Genomic DNA, 26,691 nt, shown 5'->3' with positions numbered 1-26,691 from the left:
GGCTTTGCTTCCGGTGTGGTGTCGAGGGTCACAAGTCTTCGACCTGCACTGGAAAGCTGCACTGTGCAGTATGTGCGGACGCTGGAAGACCCTCTGGGCACATGATGGGCTCGGGAGAGTGTAACCCTCCCTTCACTAAAGGAAAGATGGTATTAGGCACTCACACCATCACCAACGTCGGACGGCGCCAGGCCGAAGAAGAAGCAGCTATGTCAACATGAGCGACATACTCAGCTTCCTACAGACGAACGTCAACCACTGCGCTGGGGCTCAGAACCTGCTACTGCAGTCCATGGCGGAGTGGCAAATTGACCTGGCTGTGGCCTGTGAGCCCTATTTCGTCCCTCCCTTATCTTACTGGGTAGGGGATTTGGACGGCACCGTGGCAGTCCTCACTCGGAGCGGTACGGGTCCTTCTCTCTCACTCATTAAGAGGAGCTCAGGCTACGCAGTGGCGGAGTAGGGAGAGTACGTAGTAGTAGGAACGTACTTCCCCCCCAACCGCGGCCTGGCGGAGTTCGAGAGCTACCTCAGTTCTGTCAGAGCTGCGGTGTCCAGGCAGTCACCGAAACCGATAGTGGTTCTCGGTGACTTCAATGCGAAATCACGTGCCTGGGGAAATCCTGTCACGAATCCGCGAGGGAGGGCTGTCCAGGTGTGGGCCCTCCTCTCCAGCCTGTCACTACTTAACAGGGGGCAGGTGCACTCCTGCGTGAGGCAGCAGGGAGGGTCCGTGGTGGACTTATCATTCGCTATGCCTGTCGCGGCGCGCAGAGTGAGAAATTGGAGAGTGGATGAGGAGGTGGAGACTCTGTTGGACCATAGATACATCCGGTTTGAGATCTCCACCTCTTGCAGGCCAGCGGAACCTCTGAGGGTACCAACCACACTCCCCAGGTGGTCCCTTGGCCAGCTGGATCGTGAGCTGGTCAGGGAAGCTGCTATCGTTCAGCGGTGGGGTTCCGCGGGAAGGAGGGAGGGTGCCAGTGTCGACAATCTGGCGGACCGCATGCGCAGCGCTCTAAAGGAGCTGTGCGATGCGGCCATGCCGAGGACCCGGCGCAAAGTACCGCGCCGCCAGGTATACTGGTGGTCGCCCGAAATAGCGGAGCTTTGGGCGACATGTAACCGGGCACGGAGGGCATACGTCCGCTGTCGCAGGCACAACGGCCTCGACGCGGACTTGGAGGGACGGCTGTGGGCCACTTATCGCTAGCTGAAAAACGAGCTGCAGCAGATGATAAGTCAAGCTAAGGAGAGAGCAAGGGAGGAGCTTCTGGTGGGCCTGAACAGGGACCCGTGGGGACGCCCGTACCGTGGTGTGCGAGGAAAGTTCCGCACACACGGTGCCCCTGTGACGGAAACGTTGCCGCCGGATCTCCTCCTGCGACTGGTTGGTGAATTATTTCCCCAACCAGACGAACACGTCCCACCAATTATGCCCCCTCGCTCTGTAACAGATGACAGCGCGGCTCCACCACACGTTACGGAGCGAGAGATGGAGATGGCCCTCGATCGGTTGAGGGCCAGAACCACAGCGCCAGGTCCGGACGGGGTTCCACGGCGTGTTCTGCGTGACGCCCTGGAACATCTAGGTGGGAGACTTCGGGAACTGTTTTGATGAATGTCTTTCCAGTGGGCAGTTTCCGAAGCTGTGGAAGGAGGGAAAGTTGGTTCTGTTGCCGAAGGAGGGGCGTCCACTCGATTCCCCTTCGGCATATAGGCCAATTGTGCAGCTGAATGAGATGGGCAAGCTCTTCGAGAAGATCCTCGCTGCCTGTCTTATTCAGCACCTCAACGAGGTGGGGCCGGGTCTTTCAGAGGCTCAGTACGGGTTCAGGGAGCCCTATAGACCTGGACCACGGAGGCGGTGGCCCGAGGGGATGTAGTCCTGGCAGTATCGCTGGACGTAGCGAAAGCCTTCAACAGTCTTCCCTTCGAGACTATAAGGGAGTCACTCCGATACCACGGGGTGCCTTTCTATCTCAGAAGGCTATTGGGGGCATACCTCCGGAACCGAGTGGTCCTCTAGGAGGGAGGCGATGGGCGACTTTTTCGGCGTTGGGTAGGCTGCGGCGTTCCACAGGGGTCGGTACTCGGCCCAATTCTGTGGAACGTCGGATTCGATTGGCTCCTGAGGGCCCCTATCCTTCCCGGGATGAGGGTGTTGTGCTACACGGATGACACCCTCATCATGGCGACGGGGCGGATCTTTCAGGATGTGGCCCGCCTGGCTGAGGTCGGAGTGTCGCTCACAATGGATTGGATCCTGGACGGACGATGGAGCTTCAGGCAGCATTTTATCCAACTCGGCCCGAAGCTTATAAGCGCTGCTGCCGCCCTGGGCCGCCTCCTACCGAATGTAGGAGGGCCGGAAAAACCATGTCGGCGTTTATACGCTGGCGTGGTACGCTCCATGGCGTTGTACGGTGCACCCATTTGGGTGGATGCTCTCACCGCTCGTAACAGAGCTCTTCTGCGGAGGCCGCAAAGAGTCATAGCGGTGAGAGCGATACGTGGGTACCGTACGGTGTCATGGACGGCAGCGACACTTCTCGCGAGCGATCCGCCCTGGGATCTCCAGGTGGAGGTGCTTGCGGAAGTGCACCGGTTCCGGGTGGAAACTAGGTCAAGCGGCGTCCGTCCAGGGTCGGCGGAGGTTGAGCGAGTCAGGGCCCTAGCCCAGCGAGCCTTGATTCGCAGGTGGGAGGAGGACCTGAGGTCCCCTTCGGCAGGCCTAGTGACAGTGGAGGCGGTCCGCCCCCACTTGAGTCGCAGGGTGGAACGGAGTCACGGCACACTAACAATCAGGCTGACGCAGGTACTTACCGGATACGGTTGTTTCGGTAAGTACCTGCACCGGATAGCGAGGCGGGAGGTGACACCCTCCTGCCATGAGTGTGGTGCGACCGTCGAGGCGTCACGGTAGTATGCGCAAGCGATCCTGTGACGCCCCTCGAAAAAGCCGGTGTGGGTACCGCTGGTTTTTTAGTGGGTATTACGGCGCTTTCTCGGCACCGGGGGGTCCCACATACCCCCCCACTTCAAGTGGGGGAAACGCGTTTTTCCAGCGAAACAAAAAGAAAAAGGTTAGTCGTTTTGTTTTTTTTTATTACCGTCCACATTCGTTTTTTGATAAAACGATTCAACGTACAGATACACGGTTGCTACTGCTTTATTATATTTGTAGATAAACAGACAAAAGAACTCGTAGTTTATTCAAAAATACAAACAAAAGGATTGTCTTATTGAATGAATGTTCCCCTTTATACGGGCTTCGCTTTCAAATCAAACAGCTCATCAGACAATCTAAACATAAGTTCTTCCATTCGAAATCGAAGATGTTATTGAAGTACGAGTTTTCGGGAGCAGTGTTTCTCGTCAAATATATTATCTTGTGTGTGATTCGATGGTCTACTGGTTAGGTTTAGCTTGAGTTCTAGGTTCAAATTCCAGGTCGGACCAATAAAGAAGTTATTCGGATTTTCTGTCAAGAATTTCTTTGTAGCAGCCTGGAAATTGATAGTTGGTGGTTGGTGTACCTGAAGTCTTTCCGCACCGTTTTCATATTCCATCTGACTAGGACTAGTTGCAAAGACGTACACACAGGTAAAGTAATACTATGAGTATTATGAGTACTAGCAACCATTAAAAAATACTGACGTTAAATACATTACACACACACACACACACCATTAAATAAATAAAACAAATGTACTCGCTATGACATACAGCTTAGTCTGTGGGTTAGCTTTGTTTTTATTTTATTTTTTTCGTACATGAGATCTCGTTCCATATTTAAATATGAAACCACAGAATGTCTTTTGAAAATAGATCGTTCTATCTTTAATAAATAATCAGTAATCGCTTTATAATATGTCAAAAGAACTGTTCAATTAAGCGTGAAATAGGGTCACGTCATGTCAGCCAGTGAGGCGTTTCGAACCGAAGTCTATAGGATTAATAACTGCCAAATAGATCTCTTATAACGACATGAAAATATCCAAGTTGATATCGAATGGATTTATCGATATCAAGGAGTAGATTGGTTTCAACTGGGCTCCTTAAAGGAAAAATATTTATTTTTCTTTTAATTTTCCTGCATGTAATCCCTTATAAATGTGTTTATTAATAATATCTAACCGTATACTCTTGTTACTATTATAATATAGTAGTATCTATAGAACGGAATGATTTTGTGACATTTTGTGTTTTTTAAATTTTTTTGTGACCTACCTAGTTTGTAGGAGCAAAGGTTGTATGTATCTTATATTTATATTATTATTTAAAAAACTTCTCACAAATGCCAAAAACGACTGATTAAAGTTTCAGAGCAATAGAATAAAAAATGAGTAAACGCATAGAATACAAACAAAGCGAGCATTAGGTATTTTAAATCTATGAGATTAATTTAGTAGCACTTAAATTATCAAATAAAATTTTATCATTTGCGATATATGTATGTTATACATTTTATTTTAGATATAAACAAAACAAAATAATGACGAATATGTGAAAACGCGGATATAAAATTTATCAAGTATTAATATCACAATCATAATTTTATTTCATATGTCATTTATTTACTTGGTGATACGGCTTAACGAACCCATTTCGATAGATACCAAGTACAAATCACATATTCTATCGCCAAACAGCAACGTAGCAGTGTCGGTTTCAAATCATTATCATCTAAGGTAAAGAATATTATGGTAAAAAATATAAGCCTTACCCTACCTATGTATATCAAAGTCATGCCCTCCATTACACCACTAATCGTATGGGATTCCGTTGATGCCTTTAATTAATAGCCCACGTGTCCCTCCCTGATCTTCTGAGACGATGGTATTATGTCAAAGGACTTTGTCTTATAAATTACTACACAAAATTAATGAATACATTAGAACCATCAAAGTAATTTATTATTCATTTAAATTCACAAGCATATTATACAAATATATTGTATGAAGTTGTTGCATTTGAAACGATGCATGTTTTTTAATTGCATTAACATATCAGGTATTTATTATAAATATAATCAATTATTTACACATTAATATTAAAATATATTCTAAGTTAAGTTAAGTTTTTCTAATCGTCCAGAGTATTTCGTGTAATATTTTTTTGTTTTAGAAAACTCGATAAAAATAATCAACTTAATAGCGTATCAGTATAAATCTGGGTTTTCTACACACTGCCATCTATTGAGGAATAGATGTACTACATTCGAACAAATACTCGGGGGGAAAATTGCTTGGAAATATTATGATGTTAAAGCAACAGTTCCCGACTGGATACATAGATGGCATATATTTTGAAGATATATTAATTAAACAAAAAATACTTTATTTACTTATCTCTATATAAAGGTTTCATAAACGTTATATCGAGTTCAAATGGCTGTAATTCTAAAAAGAGGTTATTTAAGTATTTTTTACTTTCGTAAGAAATTTAATGTGAATTAAAATAATTGTAAATATTATTATTATATTTTGATTTTTATAACAGAATCTTATAAAGTCACTTTTAGTTTAGCTGCGACCGTTGATCTGTTTGAAATGAATACTAAAAGATAAAAAATGTATAATATTTATACATAACTAAATATAATTGAAAACATAATTACTTAAAAACTGCAAAAGCTGTTGTTCAAATAAATGAAAGTCTACGTATTAAAATTCCTGCTGTAACAATCGAGTGCAGTTGACAATGCTATTCATGATTTTACACGAAGCTATATTCAACCCAGGTTATTCTGAATCAAATACATTTCTCTACCTCATTCATGAAAATTGCCTTCATCCATTGAACTTCGCAACCCTATGTCGCGTTGTCATATCGATGGCGTCTTCACGCATGCGCGTTACGCATGCGTTCGCCATTTCTGTGTACAATGTTGAGTTTAATCGCGTAGATAGAATCTGTCAAGCCTTAATAATAAGCTTCTGTTGATTTATATGAATTAAATTGCATTTAATTAATCGTTAAGTTTAGTAAGAGCAGTGTATAAAAATCAATCCGCTTATTGAATTATAGTTTTTTTTTCTTCCTAATAAATAACGTCATTTTATTGTTAATGAAGTATATTAGGGTGTGAAATTTGTGTGGATATAGAAGAATTAAAGAGTCCAATATCAACAGGTAGGTCTTTATGTTTACTTTTTGTTAGTTAAAATGTTGAAAAGCAATTGGTTAACGTGGGAGTTACTCCAGACGATACGCGTGGGTGGAGTATTGTATCATCGTAGACGGTACATCAATAAATAAAGAAATTGAAGTTAGATTACTGGGTTACGGTCACATTAAGGCATGAAAAAAAATAAGCCTCATTGTTTTTATTTAATATATACACATAATTTAAAAAAAAAACATGATTTTTTTTAGTTTGATTTTATGACGAAATAAGACTTCTATTAGTACTATCAATTAAAAATATACTCTGCATGTGTAAATTAAATTACTTCATTACATAATGACTTCATTTAAATTATTTATCTTAATTTTTTATTACAAATTGCTTGTATTATATAGTATGCGAACAAGCACAAATAATAAAAGTGAGCAAAAAGTGAATGTAAAAGTAAATGTAATTTCAAACGTCTAGATTTGCAAACATTAGCACGCTTAAAGCGAACACAGACGTTTATATTCATTAAGGGTTGTTCACATAAAATCGATATTGGCAATTAAGTGTTGCTTTGGGTCGGTGCTTCTGTCCTACATACGACGGTGAAAATTAACTGTATGTGCCGTTCAATGTTCTTGATACTATCAGAAAATTGAATCCATGTTCATGTAACTGTAAATATTAATAGAAGGTAGGGCGGAATATTGTTCTTCCAAACGAATTGTTGGACTAACTTCAATAATGAAATTATTTTATCTGTCCACTGACGTGAATAAGCCACGGTTTGAATCGTAACTATTTCTTTATGTTTCGAATTTTATTAAGTTGTTTGAGTAAGAAAAATAATTGAAAAAAAAAAATGGACTTATTTTACGCCTCAAAAAAAAGTTTACAATGTCCAATATTACAAGTAATTAACTACGATATATTAATTTTTACGCAAAAATAAACGTCTAAATGGGCTTATAAACGAAAAAGATGAAATGAGAATATATTTTTTCGTCGGTTAAAATTAAATTTTACATTTAATTTATTCGTAGATAACGCTTATTATACTGTCCTGTATTAATGATAGAAGATCATGGAGTTGGTATCCGTTGATGTTCCTCCGGAATTTATTAATATAATTTATATTTTATAGTTTACTGGTGGTAGGGCTTTGTGCAAGCTCGTCTGGGTAGGTACCACCCACCCATCAGATATTCTACCGTAAGACAGCAGTACTTGATATTGTTGTATTCCGGTTTGAAGGGTGAGTGATCCAGTCTAATTAAAGGCACAAGGGACATAAAATCTTAGTTCCCAAAGTTGGTGGCGCATTGGCTATGAAAGCGATGGTTGACATTTCTCACAATGCCAATGTCTAAGGGCGTTTGGTTACCACTTACCATCAGGCCCATATGCTCGTCCGCCGTCCTATTCTATAAAAAAATATAATTGTTTTGGTTAACTATCATAAAAAGAATACCTGCCTTATTTCTTATAGAGTTTAAAATTCCGAACCGATAGTACCTTCAAATTTAAATGTGTAATATATAAATAATGATGATTCAAAAGTGCTTGTGAGATAAGACTTGTTTAATGTAAAGCTCAGTGTGTATATTATATATATAAAAGGAATCGGTCAGGAAGTAAGTGGCTCCACTTTTTATAATTATAATATAAAGTACGTTATGTGTCTACTTGCCTATAAATATAAAAAAAACAAATTGTGCGGTCGGAGGACCCACGTCAGGAACGAAGTTCTTTGCGATATTTTTTCAATTCAAAACGTGTTTTATAATGTAGAATTTTATTGATTATATATTATTACTGTATTTTGTGATAACAAAAAGCACAAAACTTCTTTACTTTACAATAATGACAATTACGGGCATTTAAGTACTGTATGGCGGTGCCAAAATATTGTCGCTAAAAGTTATAAAAATAAAAGTAGTAAAACATGCGATTTTATATGATTGTACCAAGCTAGTCATTCACGGGGCGTCAAGATAGTATTCGAGACCAGCGAGTCCTACAAGCCTCCCCACTTCTTGTGGGAGAAACGCATGTTTCCAGCGGCATAAAAAAGGCTAGTCATTCAACTTAGAGACACAATTTCCAACGTGGAAATAAAGCGTATGAGTAAGAACCGGAAGCTGCATTGAAGTGGAAATAAAATAGGAAAGCTTTTATCATTGGTATTGGTGCTATAAACTATATTTTCTAGCTACTTGCTCCACCCATAGGCTAAGGGTGGGCAGATGAAGTGGCTGAAAGAAGATATATTCGAATCGATTCCTAGCTTTAATCTACTTTGCATTACAAAAAACATCTATCTAAACCTAAATACAACGCCCAAATGTATGGCAGCGGTAGGCGTTGGAATAGCTTTTGAGTTCTGTTAATAAAATTAATTATTCAAGTAAAACCTTATACTTTTTAAATAATCCCTTATCCTGAAGTGCTGACATTTCATTACGTAGGTTCCTGCCCATTATATAAGTATTTATACTGAGATTTTTAGTGATGTGTGTTAAAAAATATATAATCGTACAAGAGTCTATAGCATTCACTTGAACGATATTACAAAGCTATGTAAATTTAATCGTTTATGTTACATTTTCTTCGTTCTTAAACTTCAGTTCGTGGTAGGTTTTTGCATGTCCGCCTGTGTAGGTACCACCCACTCATCAGATATTCTTCTGCCAAACAGCAATACTTAGTATTGTTGTGTTCAGATATAAAGGATGTGTGAGTCAGTGTAACTACAGGCATAAGGAACATAACATTTTAGTTCCCAAGGTTGGTGGCGCATTGGAATGGTGAATATTTCTTACACCAAGGTCTATTAGCGATGGTGACTGTTTATCATCAGGTGACCTTGACCGACCACTTACCAACTATATAAATTTGATTACAATTTTTGATTTCTAAAGTATAATATTAAATGATAACTATTTATAAAGCTAAGCGAAGCAATTTCGCCCATATACTAATGTTATAAGATATTAACGGCCTTACTTAAAATGATACTTAGCAGATGATTGGTTTAACAATGCTGTCTTTTTCTTTTGAATTTCATATCAATAATGACAGAAAGAGAGAAATCAGTGTTTAATTAAGGAGCCGCTAAGCAACGCTTGTAAGGCCATAAAGCTTAACAACTATTTTAAAATGAAATAAAACTAAATTGTCAGTTACATGACGTGTTTTATAAGTCTAGTAAAACAAAATATTTCAATTACAATATAGGTAATGAAAAACATTTTTCTTGGTATCTGAATTTTGGCCTACTATGCTCTATTTGGTCAAATCTGTCTGTTAATTTTAAGGGTGCATTATTTCTTACCGGTTTACCTTTTCAACTTTTTTTGCAAAAAAATTCAATGACATATTAATAAGTCTCAAGAGAATTTGCTACATTTGATTTACTACATAAAATGAAAACAAATCGCCATTAAGAAGTTTATTAAATACTTGGGCCAAACGTTATTTCATTTTCGCTACGGCGACAGGAATTTCTTTCATTTCCCTCTGTCAGTCGCTGTCTGAACTCCGTATCGGGAGGTCGTGGCTTAGAAACTGCTATTAAATCTTCATTAATTTAAATTATTAGTCTTAAACATGGACTTAAATTTTACAAGGCACTTCAGTTTGGACGAAGTAAGTATTATTAGTATGTAATATTTTTTTTTTGGTTACTTGTGATTTCAGTTTCGATCAAATGTGTTATAGGCTTAAAAAGGTATTTTAAAATATTGTTTGGATAAATATTTCAATAATTATTGTATCTGTACCATTTCTCAATTATTTTTTGTTTAATTTTGCTCCATTAATAGCAATCCTAAGCATTCTATACACAATATATATCTACATCTGTAAATGTAAATTACATTCTAATTATTAAGGGTTTAAATTAAGTTATGAAAATTATTCAATTAATTGTTTTTAAATTGGAAGTGAGAAAATATAAGGATGTATGTGTATATATATATATATATATATATATATATATATATATATATATCTTATATATATATATTACAAATTACAAATTTATGTACCTTACGCGTAGTAAAGGTTCACAAAGATAAATAGTCCTGATAAAATATGATGTATTTATAACTCAAAGAGTTTGGTCAAAGCGAGATCCAATTATAGTGTCCAATTATTCGTTTGGCAATTTATTGAAAAATCACTGAGATATTGCTTTGTACAGCTTGAAATAAATTTCATTTATATTTTATGCGAAATTATTTTCCTTTGATATAAAACCAATTGCGCTTAATTGCATTGCGGTTTTGTCACATTTCTCTTTCATACATTTATTGTATTTTATATAAAATGAATTATGGTAAAGCATGCTTTTTTATTTCGGTTAGGCAGTAATATTATTTTTAAATTATTATTATTTTTGACTGCCTCGTTGGTCTGGTGGCTAGATATTGGCCGCAGAACTCGAGGTCCTAAGTTCAAATTCCAGGTCGGACTTTTAAAAAGTTGTTAGGTTTTGCCGTCGAAAATTATCAGTAGCAGCCCGGAGTCTGGAAATTGTAAGTGTGTAAAGCCGTTGGTACTGCGCCTGAAATTTTTCCGATCGTGGCGGATTGTCGTCCCATCGGATTATGAGAGTTGGGAATAGTTGCACCTGTGTTTGCGCACACAATTATAAACTTTAATATGTCCTGCGCAGTTAGCTAATCTCTCTTGTGATTGGCTGCCGTAGCCAAAATAGGTCCGGCGGACATTATTATTAATATTATTTTTAAAATTTGTTTTAGTCGTCAATGCGAAGCGGTGCGTTAGTTGCAATGGAGGCGGAGCCCGACCTCAGTACTTTCGAGAACAAATCAGGACTTGCTGAGGATATGAAGTTCCTTGCATCAATGCCTGAACTCTGTGACGTCACATTTCTTGTAGGTGACACAAGAGAACCGGTATGCGCTGTCAAAGCTGTTCTGGCAGCTAGAAGCAGGTAAGAATAATATTGAAATAAGATCACTATTTGTCATTATTTATTGGGTGTAATGTATCGAGTTTACAGGTCCAGCTAGCCAGTAAAATTATAGGTACAAGTTTATAACAATTGATAGTATGAATGGCTTATATTTTTTATAGTATATTGAGAGCTATAAAGAGTCTAGTTGTTACAAAAGTTGAATAATACCAAAAAAAATTGGCTCCTAATAAGCCCCAGTGCGCTTACACGTGTTTAACTTGTGCTAATAATTCATCTTGTGCTCGTTGGTGATGAAAAACACGGTAAGAAATCTATGTATTGTATAGAAATATCATATGCCAATAACCGATACCGATAGCAATGAAGAAATTTCATGTTATTAGATCCATTCTACACAACAGGTCTCCTTTGTGATCAGAAATGTGTTCTGTGGTCTGTGGTTATTTATATATCGTTTCTTTACTATTACATGTCTATTGGACAAAAAATGCGTTTACCATCAGATTGTGTGTTGCCCCGCTTAGATATATAAAACACGAAGAAAAATACATGTATTAAACATGTATTAAATGGGACATATATCAAGTACTCGATGTTTTTAAAACTAATTTTCTAGAAATGTTTCATTTTTATATTCCTTTTTTATTTAAAGCTATATTCGTTAAAACTTTTTTTTTATACGAATTCAATATCATCTTAAAACAATGTTGGGAAAAATGTTTCTCTTCTAAGTGAGACTTAAAAGGTCTTATAATATGCCTAGAACCTTTTAACACATGTACTTAGGAGCTTTTTGCTTGAGTGTCTGAAGATGACTCAGAGGTTAAGTGGGACTTACTCGTAAAACTATGGTACAATCGATGAACTATGGGAATAATGCTTTGAAAAAATAATTCTTAAAGAAATACATTTAGTATAAAATTTGTTACTTTCGTTATGAGTGATAATTTATGTAATTATTTTATATAGATAATATAACTTTTTTTTTATTGTTGGTCTATTGTTTTAATTTACTATACGCTTGCTTTTGGCTGGCGTCTGTTACGTTTTTGATCGGATTGCATTTAACAAAGACTTATTTTGTTATCAAAATGCATGAGCATGGCTATGATAGTCATGTAAAAAATATTGCTGAATACTGTATCTCAAGTCTTGGTACATGGTATTGTTGTGTTCTGATTTGAAGATTGAGTGAGTCAATGTAATTACAGGTACAAGTGACATAACATCTTAGTACCTAAGATGGTGGCACATTGGCGATGTAAGTGATGGTTAACATTTCTTACAATGGCAATGTCTATGGGCGTTGGTGACCACTTAACATCAGGTGGCTCATTTGCTCGTCCTACCAATATTATATAAAAAAAGTTGAAATGAGTACATTTTATCATATTATACTCAGACGTGTTTTATAGCATTGACACGAGAAAGCATGAACACCATTAAGTACTTCAAAACTCAAAGTTGTTCATTAAAAAATGGAGTATCTTGACATCATTATTCAATTAAAATTTATGAAATTAAGAATATGCAAATTTATACCATAGACGAAATTGATACAAACTCAGCGCTTGTTTTAATATTAAGTGATAATTAAAATGTACGCTTTCCCGTAATTGGATTTTAGATCTTGAATAATATTACGTTTTTGACACTTCAGTTGAAGATAATTTCTTAAGCGTATTATATTAACATGCATGATAATTTATATATATATTTTTTATTTTTATATAAATAAGTGTACATCGGGCGTCTGAAGAAATGACTAAAGTTCAACAACCAGACGACTTTAATTCGTCTGAGTAAGTCGTTTCGTATTTCTTAGGAATGATTCTAATATATGCTATTGTAAGAATTTATTGTTATTTAGACTTACTAAACAGTTAAAATTGTAATTGTTTGTTTTGAATTAAACTAATCTCCACAGGCGTGCCTGATTTTATTGACAATTTTTTTGATATACCTGTATGATTTTATTTCTTGGGAGCATCACAAATGATTATAGGAAAACATCTTAATTTACATTTTGGATTCTAAATCTTTTTTTTTTGGCTGTAGACTTAAGCTGGATCCAGTTGTCCGTCATGATGGGTTGTTATGTATAAGATTGTAAATAAACCAGAATAAAAACATTGCAGAGTATTTCAAAAAATGCTATATCAAGCACCAAGCCCACAAAGAAAGAAGGAACAGGCACCACGGGAAAACAAACTTCGGCTGTTTTTGAAACGATCATCAGAGCCTCTCTTGAATCTTCAGAATGCTGCCCAACAGGTACTCTATTATTCATGTAAACATTAATTCAATGAGATCATTCGATTAGAAATATTATATCAACTAAGCATAACATAACCGTACGACCAACCCAAAATTACGTTATTTGGAAATCATTCATTCAGAATGTCTAATGATTTAAATTGAAATATTATCCAATAAATTCAATCACGCACCAATAATTTGTATGAGCTGTTGATGATTAAATTAGACAATGAAAGGAGACGGGAAACGTGATAATAATGCTTTAATTACAATAAGGCGCTACGTTATATTATTATTATTGACTAGAACTCTTCGAAAAAAATTAATCATAATATTATTTTTTGTAAGCAAAATATCACTACTTGTGTTAGCTGATAGAACGTCAGTGTTACAATTGGATTATTTTGCTTAAATCGTTTTCTTTAAAGAATTAATTTTTTTAACGAATTATATTTTTATCATGTTCACTCCAGAGATCGACTTTCGCGCAGCAATTGGCTCCAATACAAGAGGTAAATCAAAATTGACGGTGTGGTAGGAGATTTCATTGAAATGGGTTAAAATATTTCATGTTGATTCACTTTTTACTAAACACAATTAAATGTAGTTTACAAGTTACTTCAATACTGTGCAGATTGGATTTCTTTAAATTTAATATTGATCATTTTTATAAAGTTAAATTATTGCATGTTATATTTTCGTTTCTTTTCAACCTCAAATATGACGGGACATTTTATTATTTGAATAGTATTGTTATTTTTAAGAGGTTGGTTTGGATTTCTTGATTACGTCAAATCATACTTCATTTCTTATACTTACGCACATGATCAGCACCAATGGCATGTTCTAACTGTGCTTAGTTATTATTTAGGCACAGGATTACTTTTTTAATATATCAATGCTTTTTACAATTATTTAATTCGGAATGGAACATCGTTCAAAGTTTTCGGTGTCGTTTTTTCTGTACTGAGCAATTTTTCCTTTTTTGGCAGTTCATTCTAGTAGAACAATGTAATTGAGATTTTTTTATGACATACATTATGTTATATACGTACAATTGTTTATTTTGAAATAAAAGATTGTACAATTGAAAATAATTATTTGGGACAATACATTTTGTTTTTTTTTATTGTTATTTACAGGACTGTAAAATGAATATTTCCTTTTATGTTACGTCAGTTTAATATACTAAAATATTATACCACTTGGTTACCTGAGGTTTTTTATTCGTGCAGCCTTCGTCACAACAGCATCAGACGTTAATCATTGAAGAATTTGAGCCCGACGTATTTCGTCAGCTGATTGAATATATTCACACTGGTTGCGTCACTTTACAACCAAGAACGCTTCTGGGTGAGTTAAATTTGTTACATTATTTATTTAATCTTTTAAATGTTTACTTAGAATCGGATCCGTCTCTATGTAAACATCAATGTTCAATTGCCAATACAAATAAAACGAATCCATCTTTGTCGTTCATTTCATGTAAATATAGTTTTCTACTTAATCTTACATAGAACTTTGTTGTATAACATAGACTAAAATTTATCGTAATACACTTCAGGATTTCCCATTTCTTTTAAGATAATTATTTATAAAAATAAAATTAAACTGCATGTAGTTGCTATGATAGAAGCAAAACCTTTTTGCAGTTGAATGTCTAATCCTAGCAAAACTAACTTAATTTGACCATGTTTTTTTTTACTTTTATATTGTTTCTCAATAGATACTTTTTTGTATATAATTTAATTTAAAAACAATAATCAAATGTAATAAATTTCAATCACTTCAAAGTTAATCAAATTTGGAGAAGAAATGTAGAAATTGATCTCAAGTCTCAATTTCCGATTTAACGACAAAGGGTGCGATTTTATTGATAGCATTCTAGTTTTATAGCGGGAAGAAAATGAAATTTCTTTCACAACCTTTCAATTAAGGCGTCTTATAAAGTTCTGAGTACCTCAACTTCAGAATCGAAATATGATATAATCAAAGTTTATTAATCCTTAAAAAATTTGTCGTTTGATTTCATGAATGTTGGGTTTTCAGAAATGGGTAATATTATTGGATTATCAATCGATTTTAATAATATTAGTGAGATTTTTCTGATTGGCTTTGTAATAGCTAATTGAACTACATACGTCTTATTATAATATCATCTTTAACATACGAGCAAATGCTCAGTGTAAGAGTAAAATTCGAGCAAGCTTAAGTAAAATTGTTTTAGCACTATAAAATTGTTTATTTCATCGTGGTTAGCATTGGAAAATGCTTACCGTAGTAAGACTGTATAGAAGAGTTTCTTGAAAGCCCAACTGAGTAGGTACCATCGATTTGTCTCATACTCTACACCACACCACCTGTACCACGAAGTCATACCATTTCTAAAACACACAACATCCAGTTTAATTGCCCCCATTGTATGGGTTCCATTCCATTTCACGCGACATGGGTTTTACAGTAGCTGCTTATTTTTATATGTACGTACTTCAATGTGAATAATTAATATTAAATAAATCTTACTCTACTATTTTTTATAATAAAATCTTTTATAAAATAATTTCATCAATATGCTAGTTAGAATAGTATTAGATTATCGGAACATCTAAGTAAGTTAAGACGGCACTTAACTAGATTAAAGGCTCGCTACAAACTAACGCGATCGATTATCGGATAATGTTGCTACGAATTACACTTTGATGTTAGGATGTTGGACTAAATCTTCTTATACATCATATAGATGTACATCGTAGAAATGTATTGACATTACTAGAGATTTATTTTTAATTTTATTTGACAGTAAACAGTCTACGTATGTAATTACATAGTTAGCTATTATTTTAAGCTAATGAGTACTCAAATACGGTAAATAGCTTTACGGTGAAGGAAAACATCGTGAGGAAACCTGCATAATTTCACTGAAGTTCTGCCACATTGTGAATTCTACCAACCCGCATTGGAGCAGCGTGGTGGAATAAGCTCCAAACCTTCTCCTCAAAAAGAGGAGAGGAGGCCTTTAGCCCAGCAGTGGGACATTCACAGGTTGTTACGCAGTACTCAAAAATACAAATTTAGTTGGTGGTACGGCTTTTTGCAAGATGGTCTGGGTAGGTTATCCTACTCGTCATATATTACCGCTATGAAGTTTTATCCATACTTATTGTTGTCGGTCTGAAAGTTGAGTGAGCCATTGTTAGAGTGAAAGAGGTGACATGAGTGAGATTTGATGGTGTATGGACGTTGGAAGGCATGGTTAGTGCTTCGTACAGTATCAATTTCTATAAGTGGTGGTTATCACTTAGCATTAGTTGGCCCATTTGGCAAAAACAGTTTTGCCAAATGTACTTTTTTTACTTAAATTAACTTTATATACGTATAAATAAAAAAACGAGAAAAAAACTTTGAAACATAAGTAAATTTATAAAAAAAGCTTATACTATGTTCGAAAAATATATTTTTCTTTGATATTTTTATTTCACAGACTTAATAATGTTTTAAAACACGGACAAAAAACAGTTTTCCATTTTTCAATAGATACTCTCCATTATATAAGCCTAACTATATGAAAACCATTGTCTATTGCGGCATGAAGCTGTTAAACTAGCACACCCATATTTGCATTTAAAATATGAGGGCCTGGGGAAATAGGGGCAAAGATATATAATGATAATTGAGTTGCTTTAAATCAAACCATATTAATTGCACAATATGCAATTAAAAGCTTACAGTTACATACAATCATAATGGTTAATATAAGCTTAAAGGAATCTCTACCAGAACTCAAATTGGATATGTAAATAGAACAAGGACAAACATTCAAACTACGAAACCTGTCTGTACAAATAATTGTCTTGCGCGAACGTGGAATTCACATCGTTTGATGTAGATGTAAATGCAAACTACATCCAACTATACAATGTCTACATCGTCAATATTTAAATTAAGTTGAAATAAATGCTATTATTATTTAAATAAATTTTATCATTCAACAATTTTTTTTTATAAAAGTTGATTAATAATCTTAAGCGAATTTCGAACATGTAAAATACTTTCAAAGAATGCCAATCTTCTATATATAACCTTCTATAATAACTAACATTTTTGAATTAGGTAGCAGTCTACCTTAACTCTGGGCTGTTTTTTTATAGAATAGGAAGGTGGACGAGCATATGGGCCACCTGATGGTAAGTGGTCACCAAACGCCCTTAGACATTGGCATTGTAAGAAATGTCAACCATCGCTTATAGCCAATGCGCCACCAACCTTGGGAACTAAGATTTTATGTCCCTTGTGCCTGTAATTACACTGGCTCACTCACCCTTCAAACCGGAACACAACAATATCAAGTATTGCTGTTTTGCGGTAGAATATCTGATGAGTGGGTGGTACCTACCCAGACGAGCTTGCACAAAGCCCTACCACCGGTAGGTGGTAGGGCTTTGTCGTCCACCTGCCTATTCTATAAAAAAAAACGCCTATAGACATTGGCATTGTAAGAAATGTTAACCATCGCTTACATCACCAATGCGCCACCAACCTTGGGAACTATGATGCTAGGTCCCTTGTGCCTGTAATTACACTGGCTCACTCACCCTTCAAACCGGAACACAACAGTACCAAGTATTACTGTTTCGCGGTAGAATATCTGATGAGTACCTACCCAAACAGCTCTACCACCAGTTTTTAAATCAAGCAGCTGGCAGTGAAAATATTTTGGCAAAATTGCTTAATGTACTATTTCTCTGAATACACTTGTGCACTATATTCTATAAATAAATAGAAAAAGACAAAACAATTCCTTTTTCTCCATTGTTGGTTAACCGATTTTCCCTTTTCTGTTCATCAAGCTATTGACGAGCTTTAGTTATATCAATAAAACATATGAGTGATATCAATAAAAAAGATTGAAAAAGCTTTCCACAAATTGTTAATAATGATTATAGTCAACCCATGAGCGAACACTTTTAATAGTGTTCGCTCATGGGTTATTATATATTTTCTGCGAAGTTTACTATTGCTTGAAATTATTTCCTATGGCCATTTTTTTCACGAACGCTTCATTTTCATTAAAATTGTACTACTTAGCTATAGCTGAAGTTACTAGTTTATCCGTATATATGTCCGTCAGTCTGTTATCTCCACCAACGGAACAGCTTAAATAAGTATTTATCAGCCTTTAAATGTTAAAGAAATTGAAATTAATCCACTTGGCTGTCGCCTGTGAGATTAGATTTAAAATGTCTTTCCACACTTTCAAGTTTTCTAAGGATTCAAAGCCGTGTACGAAATAAATAAGGTCGAAATGGCGACAGGTTGTATTTCATTATATTAATATAGAAACAGCGCAGTACCACTACATAATATTATCTTCATTATTCAAGATAATATGATAATAAGATACGATACTCAGTAAATATAATGACCGATTTCGGCCTCGCTGGTCATATTACAGTGAAGAAGTATTTATGTGTGCAAATACAGGCGCACTCTCACTTTCATATAATCCGATTGGCCGGCAAAACCGGACCAAAGGCTTTAGAACTTCCCGAGGCACGGAGGCTGCTATTGGGAATTTTCTGACTATCTACAACCATTATTAGAGGAGGCAATAATATAATAAGACATTTATTATTAAATGTCCATTCATTATAATGACTACCCTTGACCATAACCATATACTATTTATTTCATTAACGTGAGATAGTACTTTATTACAATTTCGTGGGTTTATGATAGCGTTATCGGATAACGATAAAATATTTTATTAACTGCATTCAGAATATCTATTTATTATTATTATTACTTGTTGCCACTAGTTGCCTTTTTTTATTGTGGGGAAATCCTCACGGATACCCTCCATATCTGATGATACATGGAGGGTTATGTCGGACTCTTATCGACTAAAACCACCACGGTTCCAGCGATCCACATGTGGGATGTGCCGGTTATGCTCACATATTTCTCGGGGACCCTATACTTTAAGCAATAAACTTTTCATTGCCCGGAGGTTCTCTTCATGGAGGTAAGTAGTTGGCGTTGCGATGCCGTCTGTACCCTGTTCTCCTTCGGCGCATCGGGTCTGCGAGTGCATCTTTCTCCCTTTCCCTCTCCGCCACCTCCTTTTGCTTCATGACAACATCGCAAAAGGTTATCATCGCCTTCCAGGACTTTTCGCTCTCTAGCATGGACTTTACCATAGCTGGTAGCGATAAATCTTCTCCTACAGCTGCAATCAAGTGGCGTCTCGATTCCTCCCATGCAGGGCACACTTGTAAAGTGCCACTAGTTGCCTGTCCTAACTTCACTAACATTCATAAAAATAAAGAACACTGTTTTTAACGCTTAACTGAAATAACTACTTAACCAATATATATAAAACTTATACCAATAGATGTATCGCATTATGGAGAAGGTATATAATAATATTATGAGTAAATGCGCTTGGCACTCCCACCTTTTTTAATTTAGCCGCGACGTGATAAAATACAAACTATTGATCTCAATCATAAGAGTTAAGGATACCTAAGATACTGTTAAATATATTAAAAATTTAATTCAAAATATATTAATTATTGTTTATACTCTGAGCTATCCTATTAATATTAACCATGTCTTATAATAATGACTGCTTTTGTTCGTATTATATGCGATATTGGCATCATATTGATTACTGTTGTTAATTATCGCGCTGTACAATTAAATTTTAACAATTATAAAAGGCATTGCAATACATGCGTTTGGTATCTGTCCAATCCATGAAAGGATTTTGCGGTTGCGCACACTTTTGCTTTATAATATCTCTAGCTAAAATCAACTCAGTCTTTGAAACTCTTTTCGTGACCGAAATTCGTTTAAAAAAATAATTACGTAATAAACAACGCCCTAACTTTAGTTAGAATGTAAAAAAAAGTAAAAACTGGTCCCAAAGATAAATTTCAATATCTTACGAGTCCATCGAAACTTTTACGACGCAATTTCGCTACTTTGATATTATAATATAAAAGTGATATCTTTGCAAGAATTTATAAATAATTAAGTAAAATATTATTCCATATTTAATTTTTAATTATAAATAAGTAATTCTTAATACAAATCGTTACAAAAGTTTTAAAGTAATATTTCATAAGCAGTTTGAATAAGCTTAAATGAAGCTTTTCTTGCTACGTCTTAATATTGCAGTCTTGTATTTTACAAGGATACCTCAATTATGGAAATTCTCTTAGTACGAGTTATTATAATAATTGCGTGTAGTCTGTGGAATTAAATTGTTCACTGAATAAACGCGTGGGATGTATGTTATGTAAATTGTGTGTAATATATGTAGGTAATTCGCTCAATTTAGTCTGTATGTAATACGTCTATATTTCAAATATGTATTACAGCTATATATGTTATATATGTACGTATGTATATCCTAGCTATGTAAGCCATGAAATGATGAATAATTTTGCGTGTCTCATTTATAATTTTCTTTGATAATAATTATTTTGTAAGCGGCCTCGTATTTCTAGCGTTTTATCTAAAGGCTTATGTCTCTGGTTAGACCAATATATGTTGTCAGTGTTACTGTACTTCAGAAAGCACATGAAGCTTAGTTTCTCGCCTGAATAGTATTTGATAGTATTCGATTCTCATCTCATCGGATAATGAGAGCTTGAGAACAGAATGTGTAAATGTGATTGCACACACACTTGGTTTTTTACGAATTATTGCTACCCAAAAAATAATAATTTGTTGATATGATAAATCCATCACAGTTTTGGTAGATAATCTCAAGTTATTGAAGTTGTGTATTCAAGATACTTCTTGTACTCGCTTTTAAAATATACTTGTAAGTTTCTATGTACTATTAATATTTAATCTAATTTTGTATATCGTTTTTGTTATACAAATAAATAACTAAGTATCGCTTTGTTGTGAACAAAGATTTCATGTCATAGTATAATGCATTTATAATGTAACATATCATGTGCAGTATGAAAGGTTTTACTTTATGCAGTCTCGTGCTTTTAATTACTTTAGAGTATAACTTGATTAGTAACAAGCAACAGACAGCCGGTCCTAAGTGCCCTGTACGTATTTTCCAACTTCGTATTTCTCAGTGAGATTTTTATTTAATTTTCATTTTAATTCTGTAAAGCCTTGTCACTGGAAACTTGTTTAAATCGGATTGTAACCAAGTTGCTTATAAAATGAGTTTGAAACGAGTTGTTCATTTAGTTCATATTTGTTCGTAGACATTTTTAACTTAGTCTGATAATAAATTTTAATATTTTGTTATAAATATACAAATAGCTAAAAATTCTACCAACCCGCATTAGAGCAGCGTGGTGGAATAAGCTCCAAACCTTCTCCTCAAAATGAGGAGAGGAGGCCTTTAGCCCAGCAATGGGACATTCACAGGCTGTTACGGTTATACAAATAGCTAAGACATATAATACAATACAAAGAAATATTGAAAATAAAAATCATAGAATGACTTCAGAATATATGAAATTAATTGTAAACCTTATATATATTTCATTTGAGAGCAAGAGTACCATCCGAGTTTTTTGTCGGTACTTCCCGGTAGAATCTGAACTCATTGAGACATCATATTCCATGGACTATTTATCTTTTATTTTACTTCTTAGTCATTTACATGCAAGCTTCACACTCTTCTTGTTATATGATATTCATTCCAACACATTACAATAAATTTCGTAATCACTGTCTTGCTGTTTATTAATTACAGGAGTAATACTTCGTGTATTGCTTTTATTTATATTAAACTCGTATTCAAAATTTTAATACCTTATTGTTATGTTTTAGGTGTAATGAATGCTGCTGATTACTATGGATTAGATGAGCTTAGACGAGCTTGCGCTGGTTTCGTTCAATGTTGCATAACCGTGGATACAGTTTGCGCCTTGCTAGCCTCCGCTGAGAGGTACATTCAATACAAGTGTACCAAATCATTGGTTCAGAAGGTATGGTATAGATAATAAATTAGAACAAAGTAATTTTAGAACAAATTTGCAATATTATATTGATTTAAATTTAGCATTTAAAGTCCTATTAATATGGTGTTTAGATTACATATTTATATGGCACTTAATTTATTATTAAGATATTACGTTATGAGGATACAAAAAGCTAATTATACTATTTATATTTTTATTATATACTATCGTATATAGTAAAAATCTACTGAATAATTCAGAGGTATTTTTTTTTTGTTAAAACTGAAAAACAATTAATATTTAAAATTATTTTTAGGTTTTGGAGTTTGTAGACGAACATGGTAATGATGTTTTGAATTTGGGTTCATTCACTTTACTGCCTCAACATGTTGTCAGGTTAATATTAGCAAGAGATGAGCTCCGAGCAGATGAATTTACTAAATTTCAGGTAATAATGAAAATACATAATATGCAAAACTTCGTTTCGATCTTTATCATGTTAAAGGTAAAAAAGTAATATTCTGTGTATATCCTACTTTTGGGCTAAGGCTGTACATAGTTTTGCCAATGTCGCAGCGCCAATGTTGTAAAAGTATCGCCGTTCGTGACACGACTTAAACGTCCATTTTTTCCAGTTCTAATATGGATTTCAAAGAAACAATATATGTGAAAAATAAAACACGTATTAAAAAAGAATATTATATATAAATACAAATAGATTTTCGAAAGGCCGGTTTCACACTTTGTATAATGGTCTGTGACAGAATGATAAGTTTTTAGCTTATTACCGTATGACTGTCAATATATTTGATTTATTTTTATATATTTGATTTTAAAAATCAACTGTAAATTATATTTGTCTCGTAACACACGAATCACTGGCGAATACATACCACGCGCGACTCAAGACAGCGGATGGATGAGTTCCCGACTTTGTCGAGATGCTCAATGGTCACAGACATCCGCGACAGTAGCGAGTGACATTCTTATTATGTAAGCTTGTAATAAAATATATGAAATGCGACATTGTCGGAACTATGTAATTAGCCTAATATCCTCTTGAATAGAAGGTTTGAAGCTTATTCCGCTACAGTACTCTGATTTTATTCGACACACATATAAGAAATTACACTTAATAATATTTTTGTTGTAGGCGGCGTTGATGTGGAGCAAGAAATGCTGTGATACAAATCAGAATATGTCCTTGAAAGACGTGATCGGAAATTTTCTGGAATATATCCAGTTTCATAAGATTCCAGCGAATGTCTTGATGAGGGAGGTCCATCCTCTTGGTTTAGTACCATATTCCATCATCATGAACGCTTTGGCTTATCAGGTTCGTAGCGTTATAATTATATGTCTTTATTGCATAAATTAGTATAGCTTAATTATTTTCTAGGGCAATACAATTAAAACTGATATGTTAAAGGATTTGGTGAATGTCTAGCTGATCATTCAAATTTTCCTGTTTCAATTCAACCTTCGGGTAAATTAAGCTCTCAATGTGCTTTGTAGAACACCTTCAATTTTTTACGTCTTTTATCTTTTCACAAGAGCTAAGTATTGAAATTGAATTTTGCAAAATATTATTATTATAGGTATATTACATTATTTAAATTACTAGTCCACAAAATAAGGTTAAGTGGAGTGCTGAAAACACTAATGTTGCAGGCAGACCCGGCCAGCGTAGATCCAGGCAAGCTATCACCGGCGCGAATCCGGCGCGCCGGCCGCTCTATGTCAGTGCAGTCCTCGCTTGACCCCTATGGCTCCAACACCACCCTATCCTCGACCGGATCGAGCGATGGACCGTCATCTGACTCTCGGCACAACTAACGCGAGGGGAACGTCCCCCGTCCCGCGCCTGATCCCGTCCCCGGACCCTCCACTGCACCTACCGCACCTATACCAGATAAGCCTCCTGAGAAGCTTGGACTCTTTTCCTCAATAAAGCGTGCTGCGAGTAAAAAATTCGGTGACCGTCGTTCTCCAACTCCTAAGACGCGAGAACCACGATCAAAGTCGGATTCTATAAAACACGCAGCTCTGACGAGACAGATCTCTGAGACGGTGGCAGCGTCGGGAGATCCAACTTTTGAACGTTGTACTCCTAGGAAACGTGATAGTGAAACAGAATTTCCAGTCAGAAAGTCTACTTCCGAAATCTCTGAAAGTTTTCCATTTGTTAGAAGAGCGCTTGCTGAAATCGAAAATGGGCTTAATTATTTTAGGAGATCTATAACTTCAGATGTAACGGAGCCCAAAATAACTGTGCAAAAAGCTGATCAAATAAACACAACAGTAGTAGTTGTCCCAGCAGCTGAAGATGATCGACCACCATCTCCTCCACCACCAATGACTTTAAAAGAAAGGCGCGGCTCTAGAGGATCACCATGTGCTAATCTTCCACCACTTATGATACCATCTATAACACCAGAACCATCTCCAGGGCACTTATCACCGAGCCGTATTTCACCACAACGACCAAAGGAACCAGCTTCTGCACCAGTAATAGGCAATCTGCCGAGGAGATCCCGAACGCGATCTGAAATGCCTCCAGAACCACCACCACGTTCACCTGAGACTCCACGTCCGGCATCTGTGTCTCCCAAACATACTTTTGCCTTCAAAATTGTTTTAAAAAAAGTAGAAAGCACGCCAAATACATCATTCGATCGACCAGAACAATGAGAGTACCTCCTTTAAGCGCGCCGCTGTTCGGTGGTGGAGTACTCGAGGTTGTAAAGCGCTTTTCTCCTTTTCTAGTAAAAGCTAGCATAGATTAGCTAGGCATGGATAAAATATCCAAGAATAAAATATTTCTAATACCTAGGCGACTGTTGAAAACGACTTTCTATTCTTATGAAATTAAGGGGCGGGCCCTTTTGTTTATTGATGTTCTAGTTGAAAAGATAAAATGTGCTAATTGTAATTAATGTCTTTATTTCGTAATTGATATTTCTGAATATAGGATTAATTTAAAGTTTTCTATAATCATTTAATCATGCTCAGTGATTTGAATTTGAAATCATATCATGAAATTCATAATTATGTTAAGCTTGACTAGAATTGAATAATAATAAAGATCGTCTCTGTTATTTTAAATGGTTGGTGTTTATAGGGATAAGTGTTTTCTTTCTATTTTATCTAATGATTAAGAAATTGATTGAAATATATTAAATGTGCCTGTTTCTTACTCTGTTTTCTATTCCCATCACAAGACTTGTCCTAACATTAATCTTCTTAGTCATAAAAAGTAATTTTATACAATCATTATCTAATCATTACCAATGTATTAAGTGTATTTTTGATGTTATACAAGTGTCTGATGTTAAAATATTTTTATAAGCTGTATATAAATGAGTGTTTGAACTTCTAAAGATGTATGATTATAATTACATAAGTGGTCATCTATACTGTACTAAATTTATATAATTAATTAAATTCCTTAACATTATTGTAATATGTTATATGTAAATTTTTTATCCATGTTATCTTTAAAGACTTTTGACATAATATTCTGTGTTAGTGCCATTTAGATAGGAACAAATGTATGTCTGATTTTAAGGAGTTATCATAATTTTATTTATTAATGACATACTTGTAACAAGCAAATGCCTCTGTCCAAATAATGTTTTTACATTTCGTGAATTTCAATCATTAGCACAGTTTTAGTAATTTTTAACGCTGTTCAATGTTTTATGCGTACCATAATTAAACCGCAGGTGGTGTGTAGTGTTTATATGGGATACTAACTTATGGTACTTGCTAGAAACCAGCAGCAGTCGTGAAATAATATATGATACTTGGGACAACTAGCGGCATAGGGCTTTTATTTAACTACCCATTTCAGTATCAGTATCATTACAGGTCTAGCTATTGAATTTTAAACTACTGGTTTGAAATTTTAAGCTAGATTGACCCACTTTTGGTACAATACAATCTCGTAAATTATATTCAGTTTCTGTAGTAGTCAGATTTGTAAATCTAAATTTACTCTTCGTTTCAAACTAAAAAAAGCTTGTATATATCATTTAATTTTTTAAGTTGTTGATTGAACTTAAGGTTGATGCATCGAAATTCACGTTAAAAAATCTATTATATTAAATAATTTATAGTTAGTAGCACTTCTGAATTACCGTCCACCAGAGCCTTTATTACAAAAAAAAACCAAAATACCGAATACATTCTTTTTAAAATCTATTATGTTGATTTTTGTGATAGCTCCTTTCTTCTGGTTTATCACGTCATTCGCTACCCTTGGCGTTTAAGTGGTTATTTTATGATAAAGGAAAGTGTCCACTAATACATTTTCACAAGCATTCAATATAAATAGATTTAATGCCCGTTAAGTGAGACCGTTACATATTAATAATTATAATTACCATTTTAATAATTATAACCTGAACTTATATATTTTG

General features: G+C 35.3%; 1 protein-coding gene across 3 annotated transcripts; it reads left to right on the top strand.

Moving 5' to 3' along the window:
* The first annotated feature begins 5,915 nt into the window (after positions 1 to 5,915).
* On the top strand, positions 5,916 to 24,135 carry LOC126773840 (serine-enriched protein). Of its 3 annotated transcripts, XM_050495049.1 has the most exons (9): positions 5,916 to 6,141; positions 10,891 to 11,084; positions 13,208 to 13,343; positions 13,802 to 13,840; positions 14,564 to 14,681; positions 22,140 to 22,297; positions 22,587 to 22,718; positions 23,424 to 23,606; positions 23,942 to 24,135. In XM_050495049.1, exons 2-9 carry the CDS (start codon positions 10,897 to 10,899, stop codon positions 24,104 to 24,106), a joined length of 1,119 nt encoding a protein of 372 aa, XP_050351006.1. In that variant the 5' UTR covers positions 5,916 to 6,141; positions 10,891 to 10,896; the 3' UTR covers positions 24,107 to 24,135. The 3 variants fall into 3 exon arrangements, with proteins under 3 accessions (XP_050351006.1, XP_050351004.1, XP_050351005.1); XM_050495047.1 differs by lacking the exon at positions 13,802 to 13,840; XM_050495048.1 differs by lacking the exon at positions 13,802 to 13,840 and having other exon boundaries at positions 23,946 to 24,043.
* The last annotated feature ends 2,556 nt before the right edge of the window (positions 24,136 to 26,691 follow it).

The sequence above is a fragment of the Nymphalis io genome, chromosome 15, assembly GCF_905147045.1.
Source record: "Nymphalis io chromosome 15, ilAglIoxx1.1, whole genome shotgun sequence".
NCBI lineage: Eukaryota > Metazoa > Arthropoda > Insecta > Lepidoptera > Nymphalidae > Nymphalis > Nymphalis io.
Note: the sequence above shows the minus strand (reverse complement) of the source record. Positions and strands in the feature narration are given on the sequence as shown.